This window comes from Cnephaeus nilssonii (genome assembly GCF_951640355.1).
Source record: "Cnephaeus nilssonii genome assembly, chromosome: 1".
Classification (NCBI taxonomy): Eukaryota; Metazoa; Chordata; class Mammalia; order Chiroptera; family Vespertilionidae; genus Cnephaeus; species Cnephaeus nilssonii.
In genome coordinates, this window is record NC_137072.1 from 93,525,756 (window position 1) to 93,551,281 (window position 25,526).

At 44.0% G+C, this 25,526-nt stretch overlaps 1 protein-coding gene across 8 annotated transcripts in view; it reads left to right on the plus strand.

Moving 5' to 3' along the window:
• Positions 1 to 25,220, plus strand: part of RBM47 (RNA binding motif protein 47) — a 157,424-nt gene extending 132,204 nt beyond the window's left edge. For 7 of the 8 annotated variants that reach the window (XM_079777764.1, XM_079777762.1, XM_079777761.1 and 4 more), the window contains 4 exons: positions 12,770 to 13,938; positions 14,811 to 15,017; positions 17,649 to 17,848; positions 22,455 to 25,220. In XM_079777764.1, coding sequence (XP_079633890.1) covers positions 12,801 to 13,938; positions 14,811 to 15,017; positions 17,649 to 17,848; positions 22,455 to 22,694 — 1,785 coding nt within the window. In that variant the 5' untranslated portion in view covers positions 12,770 to 12,800 and the 3' untranslated portion in view covers positions 22,695 to 25,220. The remainder of the gene's footprint in view (positions 1 to 12,769; positions 13,939 to 14,810; positions 15,018 to 17,648; positions 17,849 to 22,454) is intronic. The other variant, XM_079777768.1, reaches the window with a different exon arrangement.
• Positions 25,221 to 25,526: the final 306 nt, after the last annotated feature.

Genomic DNA, 25,526 nt, shown 5'->3' on the forward strand with positions numbered 1-25,526 from the left:
CACATAAAGTTTTTCTGAGAATATTATGCCTAGGTTTCTTTCTTAAACCTCTATTGGTAATTTTAATATCTTACAGTTAATAAACAGTATTTAGGACCTACTATATTCAATGGGTAGGAAATAAACATCGTGTGGGTATAACAAGTAGTATTTATATAATACAGAATTGGACAAATATCAAAAGGACATGGTATTTGCTTTTTGTATAAGCATTGGTTGAAGAATGCTTCATTATTATCACGCATTGCACATGTGCAGTGTCTTAAAGCAATTTTCCATATCAATATAGAAGGTGCTATCTATATAAGTTCCCTTCCAGTTCATCCACAACTTTTTGGAAGAAAATTCTGTAACTCTTGGAATTATATTGTCAGGCAGAAAATTTGTGGTTCTAAGCTGTGACTATATAGTTCTCTACAAAGAGCAGATCCTTGAAAAACATGTACTATTTTGACCAACTGAGATGATGGTGTTGGTGATGATGATAAAGAGATTTGAGCATTTGCTGTAGCCAAGTACTTTTCTAAGTGTCTTATATATAATCCTCACATGGTGAGGTGTATTATCACCATTTTATAGATGGTGAAACTGAGGCTCGGGAGATTAAGTGACTTGTGTGATGGCACTTGTTTCTCAAGCAGGAAAGCCAGTATATGAAGGCAGGCGGTCTGGCTCCAGAACATGGGTGTGCAACCATCGTCCCCACTGCCTCATCATAGTCCCAAGTCTCACTTAAACATTTGAATTATGTGGGTTCTAATCCTTAAACATTTCCATTTAAGAATTTAATGCAATAAATTTTTACATCTAAAAAACATAAATTGAGCATGTAAACTACATTATAAAGGGCCAAAAATAGGTTATGGAAGAGTTTGCAGAACTCTCTGAAAGCTTAGAAGAGGGGTGGTGAGGTGCAGTGAGGCATGTGGTAGAAAGGAAAGGTTTCCCAACAACTTTACTGTGGATCTGTGCTTGGGTTTCCTTCAACTATATCCACCAGTGTCCATTTCTCACTGATCTTTAAAACGGGGCATGGATATCTAACATTTATCAAACACTTACTAATCCACTAAGTCCTCACTTAACATTGTCCATAGATTCTGCAATTTTAAGGAAAACGATGTATAACAAAATCAATTTTACCATAGATTAATTGATAAAAGCAAGAATTAAGTTCCTGCCTGTCTCATCAACATTGTAACAAAACGACATTGAGCAAAATGATGTTATTCACGGACCTGCTAGACTTGGTTTTTCTAAGCTCTTGGCATATATTATCTCACTTATTTCTCACAGTGACGCCTTGTTAATAATCACAGTGATTATTAGTACCACCATTCTCATTTTGCAGATGAGGATGTTGAGGAACTAAAACTTGAAATAACTTACCAACATCATACAGCTACACAGGTGAAGAGCTGGGGCTTCAGCTGAAGAAATCTGACCCGAGAGCGTGGGTCTTCTGCTGTAAAAGGCCAGGCAGTGAATATTTCAGGTTTTACAGGTCTCATTGTCTCCGTTGCAACGAGACAATTTATATTTTTTAGATGTAAAAATTTACTGAATGAAATTCTTAAATGGACACGTTTAAGGATTAGAATCCACATAATTCAAATGTTTAAGTGAGACTTGGGACTATGATGAGGCAGTGGGGACGATGGTTGCACACCCACTTTGCAACTCAACTCTTCTATTGTAACAAGAAAGCAGCCACTAACAAGTGTAAACAGAGGGGCATGTCTGTGTTCCAATAAAACTTTATAAGAACAGCCAGAGGGTCAAACTTGGCCCACTGGTGGTAATTTGCTGATCCCCCACTCTAGAGTCTACATTTTAAACTTGAATTCATAGGGATGTCATAAAAATCAGATAACTATCCTGTCCTCACGGTGTTTTATACATACAATAAGTGCTCAAAAATGGTACCTTTTAACTCAAGAGTTTTTAAACTGTACACTAAGGAAACTCTTTGAGAGATTATTTCTAGTCTATCTCCTTCCCACCAAGGAGAACTGTGTTTAACTCATCTACACTCTTAGCGCCATTCTCTTCTTAGCACATGAGTGAAGTACAGTCTGGACCTGCCGTGGGACAGTGTCCTCCTCTGTGCTGAACGATTGCATCAGCAGACTGGCTCCTATAGATGCTCAATTAAATGGCTTTTGATTTTCATGATTTAGTTCATTCATTAAGGCATCATTGCTTATGTATTATGTTTGCAATAATGTGACATGACATAATGCGTGCTGAAGTGCGGGAGGGTACAGAGAGCTCCACGCTTGCAGACTTTCCATCTGTAAACATAATAAAACTAGGCACGTACAGATGTTCAGTCCTTGTCCAACTATTTCAGCTGGGTCACTCCTTGGGTTCTGTTTTGACCCATGGTCCACTGTTGCTTTGGCACTCAATAAAATGTTGGTTGAAAGAACAGATGTGACCTCCTAGGGTTGAATAACCTTATTTGTCTGCCCATCTTAGCTCATGGTGGTCCCTCTGCACTCTCTCCCTCTCCCTCTTTCTTCATCCACTCTTGGTAGACTAGGACTGTACAGTGGTCACCCCTGTATCCCCAAGTCCTTACTACAGCCTGCCATACAGCAACTGTCCAGTCAGTGTTTGAATGAGTGAATGAATGAACGCATACACAAATATTATCTATCTATCCTATCAGACCATTAAGGGCTAGGGAGGTTGGTTTTAGTACCAGTGAGTTGACTATGTTCCAGGAGCACATTTTTAGTGACTATTCCTAGTATATCTAAAACAAAAACAAACAAACAAAAAACCTCTGAACCTTCAATGCAGCTTTCTACATTATTGAAGAAACCAGCAACGGCATTTGAGTGAAGTCCAAGACTTTAAAACCAGATTGTCGGCAGTTTTCATGTGTCCACGAAGCAAAGGGGTCTGAACTTAGAGGAGGCACTTCTGCAGCTTGGCCGATCCTCAGCCTAATTTCAAAAGTGTGTGACCCAGGCCTCGCAGTTTGTCTGTGATGACAAATCAATTCGACATCGGAATCCGTCTGATCGGGCTTGATGGTGGCAGTTGTTTGGTTTGAAAAATTAAATTGGTAGGTTTTCAGCCAAATTAAATGAGTAGTTTGGCATCATAGAGACACTACCTTGGACTTTTGAAAAATGTTGCACATTTCTCAGTCGTGACAGTAAAAGACAGATTGAGCCCATGCTGGGGGTGGAGAGTATATAAAATAATAACTTCTCCGACTATTTAATTTAGTACCTGCCATGTGCAAGTATATAATCTGCTTATAGCTCCAAGACTTGATCGGATATTCTCAACAGTGAGCAATTTTTGGTTGTCAGAATGGGGGACAGATGGTCCTGGCATCTAGGGTAGAAGGCAGGGACGCTACGGTGCACAGGACTCTCCCCCAAAGCATAGAGTTATCACACGAAATATTCCTAGGGAACGAGGTTGAGAGACCCTGGAGTAAATGATACCTAAGTCCCATTTGCAGCTTAAACTTTGGGATTTGATTAAATAAGATGTATACATGAAATCATTTTATGAATTGCAAAACACAGTAAACATTTAAGCTGCTTTTTCTCTTCCTTCTCCTTTCTGGTCAGCATTTCTGTTCCTTGGCAGATTCTCAAAGGTTTAGGTCAAAGGAGCCAAAATAAGGGGTGAAACTAGAAATCTCTCCTCCTGCTCGTTCAGAGTTTGGGAAAATGTTAATCCAGGAGGCAGATGTGCGCCGAATTGACGGGTTTCATTATTTTCAGCATTACCCCATCAACCTGTTGAGAAAAAGTGTGTGTAATGCTTATTTAAAGGGAACAAGATAACAGATTCTCAACGGGTATTGGTGTGCTGCCAAACGCCTGTGGACAACCCCCTCCTCCCCTTTGGGGCGGGTGACTTTATCCCTGGGAACCCACAGCGAAAGGCCTCGTTTTCAGGGGTGTGTTGATAGAAATGCCTGGGAAAAGTGAGCCCCTTGGCTCTGCATCTGCTTATCAGACACAATCGTTCATTGAAGCGTGTGCTTTGCCATCACGAAATCCATACAGGCATCGACACAGTCTAAAGCCCAGTAGGAATGAACTCTTCTCACATTAGCCAGGCGTGGACAGAGGTATGGCCCAGAATGTCATTCTTCCACCACCTCGGTATCCTCTCAGGATCTCACCCAAAGAGGAGAGTCGTGGAAGGGTTTTTATGGGTCCCGAGGGTCATGCCCTCAAATAGAAGGAGGTTGCTGGCTGAGATAGAAAAAGAAAAGAGCCTGAACCACAGTCTTCAGCTTAGTGCTTGGGCCTTCAGGTGAATTCCTAGTATCCTGCCTCCTTCCTCAGCAGAACTTTTACACTCTAACTCCGGGGTATGTCCCACTGCCGGAGGCCTGCCCGCTGGGGAGTGCCCTGCCTGCTGTTTACTCTAGTGGGTGGTGGCAGCTTGGCACAGGCAGTTAAGATAACCGCTCAGGGTGAGGCCGAATCTTGGAAACTTTTTGCAACCCCCCCCCCCCGCCCCCGGTTTGTGGCATTAAATGCCCTTTACTCCTGAAACTGATCATCTGCAATGGGTGCTGTCCCTAGACCCATCTCAGAGATGTGGGGATGGAACTGAGGTAATTCACCTTGTGTGACACCGATAGTAAGTGGCACCGTCGTGATTTGAACTTACATTTCTTTGACTCCAAAGTCTTCGCTCTTAACCAGTGTGGTATGTATTCTATTCTGTGCACATTGTGTGTGTCAGGTCATGCCTAAGGAGTGACTATTAGGAAAGACAAAATATTATGGCGTGAGTAAAGGACATGAAAATAGAAATCTAATCGCAAACAGGGATAGAATTACCTCTTGGATAAATACATTTTAAAACCTTCCATTGAATTAAAATCCAGCTAGTGCTGGAAGACCCTGCTCCCCACCGAATATATCTTCAAATTGCAATGTGTCTGCTGGTCAGCAAATAACCCTCCCCAAAATTCCAAATTGCAAAATTAACCCCCCCCCCCCCCACACACACACACACACACACACACGCGCGCGCGCGCACCCCTAGAGAAGTGAACCAAAGTTAACTGGCAGTTGGGATAATTCTACAGTAAACACATGCCTGTTCTGGATCCTAGGTAATGATGGGTTGACAAACATCAGACATATTTCGCAATACAGTGGTATCCCTTGCCCCTAAAGCATCCCAGTTCAAACTTAAAATCCTACTGAAAGGTACTCCGAACCAGTACTAAGAAAGGAATTTGAACCCCTGATGATTTTTGCTTTAAGTCTGAGTTAATCCTGAAATTTTATTTTACCCTGGCAAGATCCAACAAGGACAACAAAAATTCTAGCTAAATAGTTCAGAATAATGAGAGCTTGGTTTGAAAGGATAGGTTTCTCTGTTTAATTTGCCAAACCGTGCATAAGTGATTGGTTTCAAATATATTGCCATGTTTGTTTAATGCTAGCAGTCTTCAGTGAACACTAATGCAGTGTTAGTGTGTGTGTGTGTGTGTGTGTGTGTGTGTGTGTGTGTGTGAATGGCTGTGGCTTGGGAGGGTCCTGCCTCAGGGGATTTGGCATCCCTGTGCATGACTGATTGGACCTTTTGCATCCAATTCAGCAAGTCCCTTCAGGTTCATTCTGGAAGAGCCTTTGCACAGTGCTCTGGCCAAGGGTTAGATGAGAAACAGGCTTACACCTGGATGCCTGAGCCCCACCACCAGCGGAGACTCACACTGCCAGGCAGCTTCCTGCTATGAGTGGAATCTGGGGGACTCTGGTACACCGGTCTCTACCAGAACTCATAGGCTGGACTTTTCACACTGACTGGTTTAAAGCCGACTAAAATAACCTCTCGCCTGTTTCCTCGTAAATAGAAGCATCCGACAGAGGGGCAAGATTCCTACAAATTCAAATATCTTTTTTTTTTTTTTTTTTAGTTCGAATTTCTCGTGCTAAGATTTCTTGAGCACATAGTGCAAGGTTTACACTGGGAGCTTTACACGGATCATTCCATGAAGGGTGACTGAGGGGCCGCCGGAACAGACTATCAGGGTTTCAAGACCAGCTCTGATGCTCATGGCCCGAAAATCTACTTAATCTCTCTCTGTACCTCGGCTTCTTTATAAAGTAGAGATCCTAATGTCCCATATGGACATTGTGAGGATTGAAGTGAATTAAATACATATAAAGAGCTTAGCACACCACCTGGTACATAATAGACATTAAGTAAACATTAGCTATTTTTGTCACCATTTTAAAGATGAGAACATTGAGGCTTAAAGTAGTTAAATGGCTTTTCCCCCAAGTTCACCACTAGTAAGCAGAGGAGCCAAGATTTGGAACTAGGTCTCTCTGGAGACTCTATTCAGTGTGCTAAGCAGCCAAAATCAGACTGTCCAGTCCATTAAAAACTGTCCTATCCTGAATGGGATGAAACTGGGTAATTCTGTGCCATTTATCCAGATTTTTAAAATTATTATTCACATACAAATTTCATCTCATGAAGTCGGCTGCTTATCCATTGTGTCCACACCTCCATCCCCAGGAGAATACTATCATTCCAGAGGCAGTATTTCTCACTGTTCCTTAGTCACACACACATTTACACTAAGGAGGGTTTTTAAAGCATAATTCTGACGGTGGCTGAATTTTAACTTGAGGAGCGATCACCTGTGAGAAACAATTTAAGATACTGAGGCACAGCTCTTTTGTAGCAGTCTCTGGACACTGAGCATGAGTACGAAACGCCTTCATTCTTAACTCTTTTGTATTTGAAGCATCATTCTTTAGTGCCTTTAACTCTGAGGCAAACTCCATGAGGACAAGATGTACCAGTGCCTGACACATAGTAGGTGTGCAATAAATAAATATTTGTTGAGTTGAATGCATAGGTGGACACAAACCCTTCTATTCGTGTCTCTTCTGAAATCTTAAGGAATGGTTGTTTACCTGTGTGTTAGGAGCTGTCCTTCCTTCCAGGCACCATCCATTGGGCCAGGCAGTTAAATGGAAAACAGCTTAGAATGAGGGGGGAAAGGCAGGTCAGGAAGACTGTCTTTAAAATATGTTAGAATTTTAAAACTGGTCCTGAAATGAAGTCATTGCTCAGCCTAGGAAACAGAGGGAAAAGTGGCTGTAATTCTTAACAATAGGAATGTACGTTCTTTATCCTCAGTGATGTTCTCTGCACATCTCCTGGAGTAGAGGTTGGCAAACTTTTCTGTACGTGGCCAGGGAGTAAATATTTAGGCTTTGCAGGCCATGGAGTCTCTGAACTATTCAACTCTGCCATTGTGGTACAAAAGCATCTATAGATGATACTTAAAAAAAAGGGGGGGGGTGTATGTCTGTGTTCCCCAACAAAAACGAAGGGCAGGCCAAGGCCATAGTTGGCCAAGGCCTGGTCTAAGGCATGTCTAATTGTATAGTAAGTTACACATTCTGTTACATCTCTAAGAGAAAAGGTCATGTTAGCTGTATAGTTCCCCCTTTTAAGGCATTGAATACATTATTCTTTATATATCCAAGCCTTTGGGCTCAAATTCATTGCACAGCATACCGTATAATTTTTTAACTATGTTATAATAGCTATGAAGATAGGAGAATAGGGTTTATAAACCATAAATTTTCCTTGAATGTGTTGAACTGACTCAATGTATCTTTTTTTATGGCTTCCAATGAAATTCTAATTTTATGGAATCTTATTTTTGACCATTTTGCATCACTTTTTTTGTTTTGTTTTTAGAAATTGTGGTAAAATATACATATAACAAAATGAACCATTTTAACCTCTTTTTAAAAGATTTTTAAAATTGATTTTTAGGGAGAGAGGAAGGGAGAGGGGGAGAGAGAGCGAGAAAGAGAGAGAGAAACATCAATGTGAGAGCAAGACATCTATTGGCTTCCTTCTGCATGCCTCCTGCTGGGGATTGAGTCCACAACTCAGGCATGTGCCCTCACTGGTAATCGAACCAGCAACCTTTGGTGCATGGGATTGGTACCCAACCAACTGAGCGACACCAGCCAGGTCACCTTTTAACTACTATTTTTTTAAGTGTATAGTTCACATTGTTGTTCCCATCATCCCTAACAAAGTCAGAAAACACCAATTCCCCATTCTCCCTTTCCCCAACTCCTGGCACCCACCATTCTACTTTCTATCTCTATGAATTTGACTATTCTAGGTACTTTCATATAAGTGGAATGATACAGTATGTACTTTTGTGTCTGGCTTATTTTCACTTACATAATGTCTTCATGGTTCATCCATGTTGTAGCATGTGTCAGAATTTCCTTTCTTTTTAAAGCTTAATAATACCCCATTGTGTATACATTGAGTGGCCAGATTATTATGATCTCTGAGCGCATAATAATCTAGCCACTCAGTGTCTGTGTGTGTGTATTAGAGGCCCGGTGCATGAATTCATGCATGGGTGGGGTCCGGCCAGTCTGGCCAGGGGAGTGGACATGAGCGGTTGGCTTGCCTGCCTGCTGGGTCGAACTCCTGGTCGAGGGACAATTTGCATATTAGCCTTTTATTATATAGGATATACACTGAGTAGCCAGATTATTATGCGTTCAGAGATCATAATAATCTGGCCGCTCAGTGTATATGCCACATTTTGTTTATCCATTCAAGTGGCCATGGACGTTTGTTTTTTCCCACCTTTTGACTGTTGTGAATAATACTGTTGTGATCACTGGTATAACAGATATCTGTTTGAGTTCCAGTTTCCAGTTATTTTGGGTATATACCCAAAAGTGAAACTGGTAGATTATATGTTTAATTCTATGTTTAAGTTTTTGAGGAACCACCATATTGTTTTCTAAAGCTGCAACCGTTTTACATTCATACCAGCAATGCTCAAGTGTTCCAATTTGTCCACATTCTTGGCAACATGTATTTTGTTTTAAAATAATAGCCATGCTAATGGGTGTGAAATTGTATCTCACTGCGCTTCTCACTTGTTTTTATGTCAATGTTTGTAGTTAATGTAATAGTTTAATTAACGTCTGGTGCAAATGAGGTTTGTGTGTGTGCATTTATTCCTCTCCTAGCTCCCAAATGATGTGACATGGCTTTTAAGAACATGTAAACAATAAGATTAATAATATAAATAGCTAAATTCCTGGCATTGGGAATATAGAAGGCTGAAAAAAACAACTATAGCCAAAATTAGATGAGCATGAGAGTGTGTTGTAATGTTCTATACAGTTATTAAAACTGAAGTGACAAATTCAGTCCTGGCCTTCCTAATGGCCAAAGAAAAAAAGGGAAAGAAGGCCAGTAACGTGATTCATTTATTCCAGATGATGTAAGTTCAGGAGGTCAGGGAAAGGCTTTTCTTGGCTCAAAGATGTAAGAAATAAGCTATAACTATTTTAAATAAAATGATTAGGTTACTGATACCAGCATATTTCAGACTGAAAACAAACAGAATTTGGGGTGAATTTAATGGGGTTAGAATTGAAAATAACTCCCATAGCCTGACCATTATAAGATCTTTTTTTTTTTCTTTTTTTTTGTAAATGGTAGTTTCAAGTACAATTAGGAAAACAAAAAGTCAACTCCACATAGCTCAGGAGAGTTATAGGGTCTATCTATTCCTTTGGACTTTAGTCAGTGTTTTAGTAATGTAACACATAAGATCTTGAATTGCCTCATACATGTTTATAATATATACTTAGAATTTCTTTTCCAGGGCAAAGATTATAAACACACATGTGTTTATACAAATAGTATTCTTAAGAATATGCCCTTTTCTTCCATTTGAAAGGAGGAGAAGACCTTCATATTCAAATCTGATATTGAAATTTTTGTTTCAACTTGAAACTAGAGGAATTAACATCTCATTTTCAAATGAATACTAAAACAAAATCTTTCATGATAACTAGATATGTTGCCAAACTAGCTTCCAAGCACTTGAAGAGCAAAGAAAATTAAAAAGTAAGAATAGAAGCCTTATCAAACAGATGTTTGTAAAGAACCGGGAAAGTGTCAAAATTGCTCTAAAATTAAGAGAATTGGTCTGAAGTTTTACCCAGAAGTTTGGATGAAAGATAATAATGACATTTCCTGAGCATTTGCAATGCTCTGAGCACAATTCAAAGTGCTTTGTATATATTGTCGGTCTTCTAAACTTAATACCATCATCAGTATCCCCATTTTATAGATGAGGAAACTGAGGCATGGAGCAGCTGTGTATGCTTGCCCCAGGTCATACAACTAGGAACTGCTAAAGCTGGGATTCACATACAAGCTCAGGAGACCACCCTTCCCCCACTAAACTATACTGGATCTAGATGATACAGCAAATAAACCAGGAAAGTATCGGTTTGGCCAACGGGCAAATAAACAGATCAGATCCCTCCCTCCCTCCCTCCCTCCCTCCCTCCCTTCCTTCCTTCCTTCCTTCCTTCCTTCCTTCCTTCCTTCCTTCCTTCCTTCCTTCCTTCCTTCCTTCCTTCCTTCCCAGAAAGGGAGAGGAAGAGATAGAAACATTAATGATGAGAGGGAATCATTAATCAGCTGCCTCCTGCACACCCCCATTGGGGATAGAGCCTGCAACTCAAGCATGTGCTCTAACAAGGAGTTGAACTGTGACCTCCTGGTTCATGGGTCAACGCTCAATCACTGAGCCATGCTGATTTCTGTTGTGTCATTATAATTTGTTTTGTTTGTTTTTCTTTAGATAAATTTAATTATCCTTCAAATTTCCCTTAATACTCTTGTATATAATTCCTTGTGGTAGATTTTTTAAAAAATTAATGATGCTCCAGGTCCTTATTAAACGATGAAACCTTAGCAGCCATTAATTTTTATGTTTTTACCAAGAGTTTTAAGACCATGGAGGAATGCTTATAAAATGTAGGATATAAATTTACTAGAAGCCAAAAAACCCCTCACCCCAAAAAACCTATCTAAAAAAAGATAAGTTTAGTTTTAGCTATCATTGAGTAGCAAAATTAAGAATGATTTCTTATTTACTTTTCTCGATAGTCCATAAAATTGACTTGAATACTTTTATAGTCCAAGAAATGAAATAACTTCATTTTTCAAAAGGCCAATCAAAGTTTTTCATTACAAAGACACACTATGCAGCTCCTAGTGATAATCTTACTGTATAATTTAAAATCATTTCTACTGAGAAAAACAATAAAAAATAAAATCATGCCCTAGCCGGTTTGGCGCAGTGGATAGAGTATCAGCCCATGGAATGAAGGGTCTCGGGTTCAACTCCAGTCAAGGGCACATACCTCGGTGGCAAGCTCAATCTCCAGGCCTGGTCCGGGCCCATGTGGAAGGCAACCAATCGATGTGTCTCTCTCTCTGTCTCTCTGCCCTTCCACTCTCTAAAAATCAATGGAAAAATATCCTCAGGTGAGGAATATATATAATTTCCACAGGCCCCTGAGCTGTATGAGTGAAGGTGGCACAGTTTAGACCTGTACTCTCATATATGATTCTAAATTAATTAATTCTATTTAATTCTAAATTAGTTAAAATTAAATATAATGGTAAGTTCAATCTATCAGTCATGCTAGCCCCATTTTAATTGCTCAGTAACCACAGGTGGCTAGTGGCAGCTTTTCCATCACCACAGAAAGTTGTATTGCATAGCACTGGTTTATTTTTTAAAAAAATATATTTCTTTGTTGATTTCAGAGAGGAAGGGAGAAGGAGAGAAAGATAGAAACATCAATGATGAGACAGAATCATTGATCGGCTGCCTCCTGCACAGCCCCCAACTGGGGATTGAGCCCACAACCCAGGCATGTGCCCTTGGCTGGAATCGAACCCGGACCCTTCAGTCTGCAGGCTGACGCTCTATTCACTGAACCAAGCCGGCCAGGGTACAGCACCGGTTTAGAAGAACACAGATCTGAGGCCAGACAACTTGGCATCAAGTCCTAGTACTAGCTGGTACTTGCTATGTGAAATGGGCAATTTACTCAACCTCTCAGAGCTTACTTCCCCACAGACAAATTGGGACTAATGATAATATCACTTACCATGTAAGGCGATTAAGATCAAATAAGATAGTGCATGTGACACTGCTGTGAAAACTAGAGTGTGGCTTACCAGGTAGTTGCTGCTTCACAGGTCTCCCGGTTTGAGCTTAATCTCTCTGAGGACTGATTCTAAATCCAGGACTTTTGCTTGAATGGCACCATTAAAGTCACAGTTAGCCGCTCTTTTACCACCGCTCCTCGGCCAAGTCCTTGGCAATGTGAATGGTCCAGTTCTTCCTTGTGAAAAGCTTCAGCGCACAGCTCTGCATCTATCTTGTATAGCACCTCAAAGTTTTTCTTAACAGTGTACATGCATTGCTCTATTTCCATTCCCAAATGAAAAAGACTGTATTTTAAAACGAAAGCAAAGAAAGAGGCTTTGTCTGCCAAAGAAATAAATGTGGGTGAAGTGCTGTCACTGAAGGGAAATCGATCTGAGTTGACAGTGCAGGAATTAAGCAAAAGATGTTGCCATTTGCTGCAAGAACGTAAGGTTAGCTGATAAAGCGGAAGTACTCGCTCATTCATTCTGAATGTTTTCCCGAGTCACTTCTGGTTTTTTCGTGCAATACCACTTGACTAATTAGACGATTTGCTGTGTTTCCAGAGCGGGTCTCCACGTTATTTCTCATATAACCACCCGATGGTTAAGCATGAGCCTTGTATGTCTTCAAAAAAGGGGGGAGGGGGGAGATGGGGGGGGGGAGGAGGAGGAGTCAGGTTCTGGCTGCCCTCGGTGCAGATGCCACGCTCACCCCTCCCTCTGCCTCCCCCAGGTTTCCAGCAGCCGTGGATGCCTCTGACATTATGACTGCAGAAGATTCCACTGCAGCCATGAGCAGCGACTCGGCCCCCGCGTCCTCGGCCCGGGTGCCCGAGGGCGTGGCGGGCGCGCCCAACGAGGCGGCGCTGCTGGCGCTGCTGGAGCGCACGGGCTACACGATGGTGCAGGAGAACGGGCAGCGCAAGTACGGCGGCCCGCCGCCCGGCTGGGAGGGCGCGCACCCGCAGCGCGGCTGCGAGGTCTTCGTGGGCAAGATCCCGCGCGACGTGTACGAGGACGAGCTGGTGCCCGTGTTCGAGACGGTGGGCCGCATCTACGAGCTGCGCCTCATGATGGACTTCGACGGCAAGAACCGCGGCTACGCCTTCGTCATGTACTGCCACAAGGCCGAGGCCAAGCGCGCCGTGCGCGAGCTCAACAACTACGAGATCCGCCCGGGCCGCCTGCTCGGCGTGTGCTGCAGCGTCGACAACTGCCGCCTCTTCATCGGCGGCATCCCCAAGATGAAGAAGCGCGAGGAGATCCTGGAGGAGATCTCCAAGGTCACCGAGGGCGTGCTGGACGTGATCGTCTACGCCAGCGCCGCCGACAAGATGAAGAACCGCGGCTTCGCCTTCGTGGAGTACGAGAGCCACCGCGCGGCGGCCATGGCGCGCCGCAAGCTCATGCCCGGCCGCATCCAGCTCTGGGGCCACCAGATCGCCGTGGACTGGGCCGAGCCCGAGATCGACGTGGACGAGGACGTGATGGAGACGGTGAAGATCCTCTACGTGCGGAACCTCATGATCGAGACCACGGAGGACACCATCAAGAAGGTCTTCGGCCAGTTCAACCCGGGCTGCGTGGAGCGCGTCAAGAAGATCCGCGACTACGCCTTCGTGCACTTCGCCAGCCGCGAGGACGCCGTGCACGCCATGGCCCAGCTCAATGGCACCGAGCTGGAGGGCTCGTGCCTCGAGGTGACGCTGGCCAAGCCGGTGGACAAGGAGCAGTACTCCCGCTACCAGAAGGCGGCCAAGGGCGGCGGCGGCGGCGGCGCGGCCGAGGCGGCGGCCGTGCAGCAGCCCAGCTACGTGTACTCGTGCGACCCCTACACGCTGGCCTACTATGGCTACCCCTACAACGCGCTCATCGGGCCCAACAGGGAATACTTCGTGAAAGGTTAGTGGGGACTGTTCTCCTGGGTAGGCCTCCCCGCAGAGCCCTGTCTGCTAGGCGGTGTTGTGGCTGTAACTGAGCTGGTGGATGCTGACCCCCTACCCACCCTCACTTAGATGTCATTCTGGGTTCTGTTCTTTGCTGGCACTTAAGGAATTCACCTCTATAGCATTGAGAGGCATGCAGAAGGATCCTGTGTATGGAGTGAGCAGTAAAATCGGGGGTGGGTGGGGGGTGGGGGCATGCAAGCTCTGGCATGCTGCCTGTCTGGGATCTACCCAGTTGGGGGTCTAGTCTCCAGGTACTCAGGTTAAAGCCTGCTTGTGAAATTCTATCTTTAGAATGTTGGGGGGTAGAGGGCACAACGTTGTTGGTTTGCTTTTTTGTTTGTTTGTTTTTCGGTCACTTGACGGGGTACAGTAAAACCAAGCATTACATCGGGAAACAGAATACCAAGATTCTGGGTCCTGCCCTCGGACTGACTATAGCTCTGTGACTTCAGTCCGTCCTTCCCACCTCCCTCGGCCGGTTTTCTCACTCACAGAATGAGGAAGATGAACCAGCAGTTCCCTCCCAGTTCTCACTTTTTTTTTTTTACCATCTATGACATTTTTCTTTACTGAAGTGACAGTTGCAATCCTAGGAACTCGCCCTGCAAGTTCATCTCTTGCATCCGGCAGGCATCCTTAGGGTGGGAATCTAGGCTGCAGGGGAATGTTGGAAGCATCTTTACCAGCTCGTTGAACAGCGAAAGGCGTAGCCCCCTGCCGCTTAGACCCGGGGCAGACATCTGAACGCCAAGCACCTTGAGTTTAGGTCTGCCTCCTGTGCTGTCACTGTTGGTTGCTCATCATTTTTTGTGTTGTTATTATAAGCAGGCAGCATAAGAGGCCGGGGTCGAGGTGCAGCTGGCAACAGAGCCCCCGGGCCCAGGGGTTCCTACCTCGGGGGATATTCCGCTGGCCGTGGCATATATAGCCGATATCATGAAGGGAAAGGAAAGCAGCAAGAAAAAGGATTTGAACTTGTACCGAATCTGGAAATCTCTACTGTCAACCCAGTTGCCATTAAACCTGGTGCAGGTCAGTATACATGAGAGCGAGAATGCATCCATTCCGCCTAAATCCCAACCCTCTTTTTGCAGCGACCCCAAGCCTACCTCGGGTGCATGCACGTGGGTTTCTCCTCTTGTAGGCAGCCAGAGATGAGGCAAAGAATGTGGCCTCCTGACTGTTCTTAACCTGGAATTTAAGAGGACTGTCTAGCTTTGACCATGCTCAAGTCCAACTTCCCAATAGTGGGTTTTTCAAATGTGTGTCATCCGTTGTTAGGCTTTTTCTCAATCTATGACTGAGTTGGCAGAGTTGTGGGGGCTGGAGGGGGGTAATGGAAGAATATGAGGCTGTTCTATATCTTCTATCAGCTAAAAACTGTCTTTTCCTTTACTAAATCCGATTTCTACTCCAGCCATCAGAAGCCAGAGGGTGCAGCTAGCTTATTGCCATTCTGAGAGTTGTAGAAAATTCCCCTTCTGGAGCAACTAGCACTGCTTGTCCCTTTTCATGGACTTAACCAACCTGGATGTCTCGGGAACAAGAGAACAAGGCAGTTGCTAATTGCCTGGATTCCAGTTCCCTGCACTCATTTCCTCCTCTCGCTGGATCAGTAGATTGGTGTAGGGGTGCTCAAGTGATTCAAGCCAGGAACCTTGAACTTTGCCTTCACCTCCAGGCCTCTCAAACCAGTTTGCCAGTGTTGTTGTGCCCATTGGTGAGACAGGTCTTTCTGGCCCTAACCTGCAAGGAACTTGATTGAACTCCACTGTGTGAGCACAGCACAAAGCCAGTAGTGGGGAATCGGGGTGATCCTCCTCCAGACCGCTTCCTGGTTTCCCTGGGGGTAGATTGAAGAGCTCTTAGAGAGACCCCTCACTTCGAAGTTCAGCTACTCTGATTTCCTTCTGGTCCTTCTAGCTAACAAGAGTCAAGGGCTCTGCTCGTTTGGGGCAGAAGGTTTGCGTAGGCCAACTAGGGCTTAAAAGCATTTTCCCAGTAGAACGTCCTTTTGAATTTAATTCAGTGCTATGATTTGGGTATTTGTTTTGGAGGGGGGAATGTATGTATATTTGTTGGTTTTTGTTTGTTTGGGCCTGTGAGAAAAATCTGCAATTTCTGCAACTAAGTGACTCCTTAGACTGGCTTTCCGTATAAATGCCACTGATGTCATAATCACTGTAAAGCCGATCCCGTGTCTTCCTGTGATTCCATAAAGCAGAGCCTGGAGACAGGAGTGGCCACGTCTACTTGTTGGAGAGGGGGCTCCTGTTGGCAAGCTGCAGGAGCTTAAGGTTTAACTAGAGAAGAGAACTCTCGAAACCATCTTTCAGGGCAGAGTCGTGTCCTGGGGCCCCGGGTAGAAATTCCTGTGGGCGGATCACCAGAACAAGCCAGAGTTACTCTGCACAACTCCAGTGTGGCTGACACTACAACCCTCGCCGAGCCCCCGCCCCTCGCCTCTAGTTCCTGTTCAGACAATTAGAACTTCTCCTGGGAGGAGAACCACCCGTGCAGTGATGAAGTGTCTGGGCACAAGACCATATGGTTGGAAAGGCAGATAAAAGATTTGGTTACAGCTCTAGGTAGATTTTATTGAATGACCATGCCATTGTTTACCTACAGTCAAATCTGTTTCTTTGCCTTATATATCAAGTCAGGTTTTATTAGAATAAATGTACCTACTGTTGGAGAAAAACCATAAATGAAAGGATAATTGTGTGTGCATTTCATATTCTTGTTTATCCTTTCAACACACACACACACACACACACACACACACACACACACCACACGCACTCGCACAAATGCCCCCAAACCAGGGATAGTATATTTTTCTTTTTTCCGCTCTTTATCATACACTGACATTCGATAACTCCTATCTGTTTGAATCTCTGTGAAATGAGGTGGGCTTTACTCACAGAAACACCTCTTCGAATTGGCAGGTCCCATAAAAAAAAAAAAAAAGTCACTACTGCTTCACTATTGAGTGGACATTAGAAAATTAGGGAATTTTTCATTTTTATGGTGCATTTTTCCTTGAGTCAGTAATATTGAAATCTGAAACACAGGGTGGGGGGGATGTACACAGAGCTCTGAGTGCTCAGAATGAAACCTGCACAGCGCCTGCTTCATGGAACGCGGGGCGAGTGAAAGGGCAGGCGGTCTGATAGGGGAGAAGTGAGTGAGAAAGGGGCTTCCTCACCCCGTGGGGCCTCCAGCCTCTGTTCTCATTTCTTATTCTGAGCCCGTTTTCTCAGTTAAAGGCCCCTTCTTGCTCTGTAGGACATCAAGAGTAAGATTCAAAATGAGGTTTTTCAACCCAGAGTTACTTCCCCGGCCCCCGTGCAGCTGAAACTGACAGGGAAATGGTGCAGAAACCTAACCCTAGACGTACGTTCCTCCCGTGATGATCTATTGGGAGCCTTCGTCCATGCCCACGTGGTTCCTTTAGAAAGACCAGCGGGGGCGGGGGCGTGGGTACCTGCCACCTCCTCTCTCTTCTTCTTTGCTAGCACCGCCTCACCTGTACCGAGAAAGCCTAAGTTAGCAGGGGGAAGCCCATGGCTGCCAAACTTGGTTTAAAAAAAACATCAAGAAAGTGAGGGACCTTTTAGGTAACAGAGTGATGCACCTGTTTCCCTCTTACTTCTCTTGCAGTCGCCATCCCTGCCATTGGGGCCCAGTATTCCATGTTTCAGGCGGCTCCCGCCCCTAAAATGATTGAAGATGGCAAAATCCACGCAATGGAGCACATGATCAGCCCCATCGCCGTGCAGCCAGACCCAGCCAGCGCCGCTGCCGCCGCCGCCGCCGCTGCCGCCGTCATTCCTGCGGTGTCAACGCCGCCGCCTTTCCAGGTACGGTTCCTGCCACAGTCGCCGTACTTTGTGTGTGAGGCCTCCCTTTGCGTGGATTCATTTCCTGCTCCGCAGGGGCGTTCACTGTGTGCCTAGCTCTCTGCTAGAACCATGGAATCGGGGGGCAGAAAACACGTTTAACATAAACCGTGACAGGACAGAACAAGTTTCAATAACAATTGCATTACTCTGCTGTTACCACTGTGTGAAAGATGGGAAGCAATATACACAAATGCCGTGTAATTTTTCAGTGTCACAATAGTGTGCTTACTATTTTTTTATGACACAATAATTTTTTAAAAAATATATACTTTATTGATTTTTTACAGAGAGGAAGAGAGAGGGATAGAGAGTTAGAAACATCGATGATAGAGAAACATCGATCAGCTGCCTCTTGCACAACCCCCACTGGGGATGTGCCTGCAACCAAGGTACATGCCCTTGACCGGAATCGAACCTGGGACCTTTCAGTCCGCAGGCTGATGCTCTATCCACTGAGCCAAACTGGTTTCGGCGACACAATAATTGTTAACTCATGTTGTTTTGTTAAGGTGCCAGTGTCAGGGAGATAGTTCCCAGCTTCACATTCCGAATTGCAATTGAATGAAGAATTTTGTTTTTAAACCTCTCTGTGTATAAATATGTACATTTGTATATGTGTATACATATATAAGCACGTATGTACATGGAGAGAGAAATATCTGTAGCGGTAGAGATATGTGAAACTTTATACAATCTGCCCGTAATCACCTCCGCCAAGCCTATCCTACTATTCCCACGTCTCTCCCAATCCGCCCTCACCTTTCACCCCCTCCCCCACCTTTGCTCACGGTGTTCTCCTATGTGTGGCTTCCTCCATCTCATCTCAGCTGCAGCATCTTCCCCATCCACCTGGCCTTGGAAGTCTCATTGCCTACAGCATTACTTGGCATATGACTGTCAGTATGTTCCATCTCCCCAATTAAAATGAAGCTCCTCCAGCCCTGGCTGGTATGCTCAGTGGTTAGAGCTTCGGACTGCCTATTCCCGGTCAAGGGCATGTACCTGGGTTGCAGGTTTAATCCCTGGCCCCAGTTGGGGCACGTGCAGGAGGCAACCAATCTCTCCCTCTCCCTCTCTCCCTCTTTCTTTCTCTCTCCTTCTCTCCCTCTCTTCCTCTCTCTCTCTCTCTCCCTCTCTCCCTCCTTTCTTCCTTCCCTCCCAGCCCTACCTCCCTCCTTCCCTCCCCACCCCACTTCCTTCCACTCTCTCTAAAAATCAATAGAATAAATATCCTTAGGCTCCTCCAGACGAGGGCTGCATCTTACATTTCTTTGTCTCTTCAGTGCGTAGCACAGTGAGAGATAGCCATTTATCCAATCAGAAAACAAAGTCTTGTTAAAGCTATTCTCTGTGAGGCAGTGAAATGCCTTCCCAGTCAACAAGCACAAATACTCTGGCCTGGGGTCTCTTATCTAATTGGATAAGAGTTACCCAGGGAACAGAGATTCTTAGACTCAAACCTCAGAAGATTCCAATTCACAGGACTGCGCTGTGGTTCTGGAATCCAGCTCCTCGGTGATGCTGCAATAGCCAGGCTTGTGAGCGCCGCAGTGGGATGCTGTTCGCTTGCATTTGCCCACTTGAGCACCAGTCGGGACTGCATTACTCAGAAAGGCGAAAGTGTATTCACCTACTAATATGTCACCGAGGGTTCTCTAACTCAGGCCCTCCTGCAGCCAAAAGTAGGAATAGGTGTCATTGATTCACACTGTAGAATGACAGCCGAGTGTCGTTACTTCTTGTGAGCTGTGAATATCTACAGTAATCTACAAGTGATGCTTGGTGGAATTATTGTAATAATTTCTAATTCCTCTTCATTAAGCAACGTGTGAACTTCTGTCTTTGGCATGTAGCATCGGTTCTGGTCAGGCCCAGATTCCAGGCCTCACACGCGTGTTGACTAGCAGGCTGTTGCTATCTCTTGTCACTCTGCACTGGATGTCACCTTCAGGGTCTTTATTTGATGTCTCTGCTTAAGAATTTGCTCAGTGTTGCCCTGGCTGGTTTGGCTCAGTGGGTAGAGCGTCTGCCTTCGGACTGAGGGTCCCGGGTTCGATTCCGGTTGGGGGCATGTGCCTTGGTTGCGGGCACATCCCCGGTGGGGGGTGTGCGGGAGGCGGCTGATCGATGTCTCTCTCATCACATCGATGTTTCTGACTCTCTGTCCCTCTCCCTTCCTCTCTGTAAAAATCAATTTAAAAAAAAATTAAAAAAAAAAAAAGAATTTGCTCAGTGTACAATCATCAATCAGTTGATTCCTTTGGAGGATTTTCCCTCCTTCAGTGTATTCTGCAGAATGCCTGGTGCTACTAACTGTTTTAACCTGGCAGTGGCTCCTTTGGGTGTGCGTGGCCTTGGTGCTGCCCCTCAAACCTACGTGCTCCGTGTCCTGCCTCTCTGGCCTTTGACCTGGGTTCTCTGCCACTCCATCCTCGCCCCGTCGGTGTTCTCTGCCAAACCGCAGCAGAGCAAGGAGCATTTTAAACACTCCTGGTAGGTGGATAGAACACATTTCTAAGCCCAGGTGTTGGGTTGGACTGTAGCATATGGAAAGGTTTCTCTCTGATGTCACTCTCCCTGCTTTGACAACCCCCCCCCCCCCCCCATTTGTGCGTTTGTCAGTAAATGTATGTCCACACATTTGGAAAAGGTTGCTTAGGTCTTGCTGTGAACCAGTCTTCCCAGTTCCAGAGTTCCTCTCCCGGGTTGTAAAATGCTGCCAAAGAGGTGTTTGTTGTTTTAGGTGACAGACGGCAAGATAATGCAGGCTTTCAAGTGCAGGCTCTGGAGTCACAGTGCCACCGCTCCAGAGCCGTTCCTCCCTGTGCAAGCCACTTAGCCCATGCTAACCTCTCCATGTAATCCCAGCACCAGCTTCATTAGTGGTCGTAATGATCCCATATGTCATACAAATAAGGCACTTAGACTAGTGTCTGGCAAACCACAATCTCAGTTATTATTATTATCATTAGTATAATTATTATTTTGGTTACAGTTGAAAAAAATGACTCTTAGATTATGAAGTTCCTTTGAACATAATTTTGTCACTCTGATTTGCAGATTTTGTAAAGGAATGATATTCCTTTTTAAAAAAAAATATTTTATTGAGTTTTTACAGAGAGGAAGGGAGAGGATAGAGAGTTAGAAACATTGATGACAGAGAAACATCGATCAGCTGCCTCCTGCACATTCCCTACTGGGGATGTTCCCGCAACCAATGTATGTGCCCTTGACCAGAATCGAACCTGAGACCCTTCAGTTCACAGGCCGACGCTCTATCCACTGAGCCAAACCGGTTAGGGCTGATATTCCTTTATTAAAAATCCAGGAGGAAATAATTTTTTAAACGTAATTCTCCATGTCATGTATCCTGAATTGTTTGTGGATGCATTAAGACACAGAGACCTTAGCAGCATTTGCCACGGAGCATCCTGTGGAAGACAAAGTGCTCCAGATATGTTGTCAAATGTGTGTCTTATTTGACCAAAAAGCCCCTTCTCTGTAGCAAACACTTGGGGAAATACTAAACCACAGTGTGCCCTCTCTGCTCATATTTGCTCTGAAAACATAGTATGTTACACTTTCAGGTAGAGAGGAGGAAGTAGCAGGGACTTTTGCAGTCGGTGGTGGCAGCTACATCGAGGCAGCTTTAGTTAGCTTATTTTTCCTGATTCATGTGAAAACTCCCCCTTACCCTTCAAAACCCAGCTCAATGTCTCCACTTCTGAGATACTATCTCCAACTTCCCAGGTTAGTAGTGGGTTCCTTTTGTAAGTTTCTTCAACAATTTGTATGTATAGTGGTGTTGCATCTTAGGTGGTTAAAACCATTACATTTGTTGAAAATTGTGTATGGTCGATTTTTTTTTTTTTTTTTTTTGGAAATGCTTACGAAGCTGCCCCTTTGGGGGGGTCTGCATACTTTTTCCGTAAAGTTGTCAGTCCTTTCTCCTTGTTTTTGAAATATCATGTTCCTTCAGTTAAGTATGAATTGAGGCAGCTGGCACGTATCTTAGGTCCCTGTTTTAGGGGGAAAATATGTTCTTATTGACTTTTAGAGGAAGGGAGAGAGAGAAACATCGACCGGTTGCCTCCGTAGGCACCCCAGGAACCAAACCCACAACCTCAGCATGTGCCCTGACCGGGAGTCTAACCAGCAACCTTTTGGTGCACAGGACAACGCTGAACCAACTGAGCCAGACCGGCCAGAGCTAAGGAAATTTTTAATTACTGTGAGATCAACGCAGTAAAGGGTGGATTCTCAGCTTCCTTCTCTAGTTCCCTGGGCATATGCTGATGGAGTGAATGGTGGGCAGAAGATTCCTTCAGCATTCTGGTTCTCACTTTCACCTGTGGAATTCGAATGAGCCTTGAGATGCAGCTCCGCCTTATCTTAATGGCTCTTTTCTCTGTTTACTCCTCTACCTCCCATCCCTGAGAGTGGGGACCTTTATTTTCACATCTGGGAGTTGAAGGAAAGAATGGAGTTGTTAAATGAATGGCTGACTAAATGGGGGGAAACGTGTGCTCCTGGTCAGTAAGGCTTCTTTTTCTCTCCTCCTCAGGGCCGCCCCATAACTCCAGTATACACGGTGGCTCCAAACATTCAGAGAATTCCCACTGCCGGGATCTACGGGGCCAGTTACGTTCCATTTGCTGCTCCGGCCACGGCCACGATCGCCACACTACAGAAGAACGCGGCAGCGGCCGCCGCCGTCTACGGAGGATACGCGGGCTATATACCTCAGGCCTTCCCTGCTGCTGCTATTCAGGTTCCCATTCATGACATCTACCAGACATACTGACTCTGGGGGCGAGAGCGGAGACGAACCACGAAACTACCACTGAAGGAACACTTTACTATTTATGAAGAAAGAGCATGGTGGATCAGCACACATATGAAACCTGAAAGTGAAGAATGTAGTCAAGTACCATACTGGAATATTTTATATACATGAAGTTTTCCCTAGTTTTTTTTTAAGACTATTTTCAACTTAGCAGGCCTGTGTTCATACATTTCTAAGAGACTTGTAATGGTTTGTGCCTTAAGACCATCTCTTAAAAAAAAATGTGTATGCTGTAGTTCGTTTGTATAGAGGTTTTTGGGGTTTTTTTGTATTTTTAAGGATATATTTTCAGTATGAAGGTTATTTTCTTAACTTCTGCACTCCAGAGATTTCTATTTTGTAGTATCTTCAATAATATATCAACTATATATTAAAAAGCACACTTGAGCAGCTAGGGAACTATTTTGAAAAATATATTCAATATTTAAAGATACAAACAATAGTGCTTTAAAACTATCACATAAAACGTTATTTTTAAAAACTATACTGGAAAGTGCAATTTTAAAATGAGTAAAACCTCTATTTTTGCTGGCATTAAGGGTTGACGGGGTTACCATGTGTTATCTACGATGGTTCTATTTTTTTTTTAAAGACATTAAACACCCGGTCTCTCCTTAAAGCCAACGTTGGAAAGACTTGTCACACTTCTGGGTCCAAACACTGGAAAGCTCTCCCCTGCCACCATTACCCCCGGTCTAGCTCGTTCTCTCTGGGTCTTTGCTCTTAAACTTAACATTGCCTTCTACTCCCCGGCTCATCCCTTCCTTCTACCCCCATCCCACCCCCAGTGTGGCAAGTCTAGAGCAGATGAATGACTCTGGTAGAGAAAACATGGGTGGCTTTTGTACTTCTTCCTGGGTTTTTGTTGGGGATTTTTGTTTTTGGTTGGGGACGTATTTTCAGTAGCCGAGTATGTGTAAGCACAGATTTTAATAGTTTTCATAAGACATCTTTGCATAGCTATTTAATTGCCCGATATAAAACTTCAGTTCCTTTTCTCACGCTTGTATTTTATTTGCTTTGGAAGCGTGAGTTTGTAGAGACGATGAATGTTATGGTAGCAAGGCCCCCCAGAGACTCCTGTTGCAGAAAGTGACGCTTCTAGCTGCCTTACCGTGTTTCATGCAAAATGTCTGTGTTTCATGCACAATGTCTGTGGTCGCCAGTGGCGTTAGAAATAGAATGTTTATTGGACAGGGCTTTCCTCCGCGGCTGTGCACGCCCAGGAGGAGCGGGGAGACCTGCGGGAGTGAAGACATAGTTTGTAAATATCTCCTAATGCGACTCTTTAGTTTTTTTTTATGTTGCAGAAGTTCATGGTATAGAGTTTAATGCAAAAGGAAACCCTTTTATTTTCAATGTTAATTAAGCGCTTTGTTTTATTAGGAAGTAAATATATTGTTGCAGTGTTTTGTGCCTGTTGAAAGGCTTTTGTTTAGCAGAGTGAATGTAAAATACAGTAACATGTTAAGATTGTCATCTACTTTATGAAATACATCGACGTGGAATTTTTTTTTTAAAGGCTCTACCAAGGAAGTGAGGTGTGCAATAACTAGCAAGTAACACAGTTGTGTTTTTATATAATACTGGAGACCCAGCAAATCTTCCCACGCGCTGAATTTTTGCTGGTGGCTGAATTCTTATTTGTGGATTAATAATAGGATCATGCCTCTAACAAATATTTTAGTTTTGTTTTAAATTTTAAATTAAGAGATTCCCAAATCCTGCACCGCCCCCCCACCCACCCCAACACCCACCGCCAATTTAGAGTGGGATGAATTTTTTATATATAAGCAATATTTATTTATTGTGTAAAATTATTGAGCGCTCACACAGGCCTTTAAACATGCCTAGCATTTCTTTCCATCATTCCTAAATGACATAAAGTAATTGTGCAATGTTCCTGACGATGTACCCAGCAAGCTGCACCCAAACTCGAATGCCGCTTGGATCAGAGCCCCATCCCTTGGCTTCGTGTGAGAGAAGTGGCCTCCTTCCAGCGTCTGATTGTCACCGAGGTTCACTGGATGAGACTCTGACCCAGCGGTCTTACTGTATTTTACATGTGCCTGTACATTGTTTTGGGGGGAAAGAATAATAAAAAGAAAAGGAAAAAAAATGATACCTTAACATGGCAAATGCCAGACTACCTTAAAAACCAATGTTGGTGACAGCCAGTTAAGTATCAGTGAGCCTCTTATAACTGTTTCTATTTCAAACCCATTTCACATACACTACTGAGGTAAGTTTATAACTTGAAATGTGAACTCTTTTTTTTTTTTTTTTTTAGGGTTAAGAACAAACGATATAAATGTAAAAAAAAAAAAAGCTTTAGAGTTTTCTGTTGTCAAACATGCTAGCGGTTTACTTCTCTTTAGTTGCTTTGTATTTGAAAAGCTTTTAAACTTATTTAGATCTTGCTCCATTTACAATACATTCTTAGGATGTATGTAGTAAATAAAGCTTTCTTTAAAGCAATTTCAAGACCTTATTCTAAGTTGTGTTTTTTTTTTATGTCATACTAGAGACCCATAACCTCTTTTTTTCTCTCTCTCTCTTCCTAACAAAATTAGAAAAACCCTTAACACCACAGAAGGAGTGAACTAATTCCGTACTTTCAGCTGGAAAACCAGCAAGTTGCTATCATGTTTTTTCATTTGGAATTACCGTTGTAGATGGGGTAGTCATAACTGTGAATTACTCCTAGGTCAGACTTGAGCTCGGGTGGTTGAGAGTTGAACTCTTGGACACTACTCAGCATCTGGATTGGAATAGGATGTGGCAGAGCCT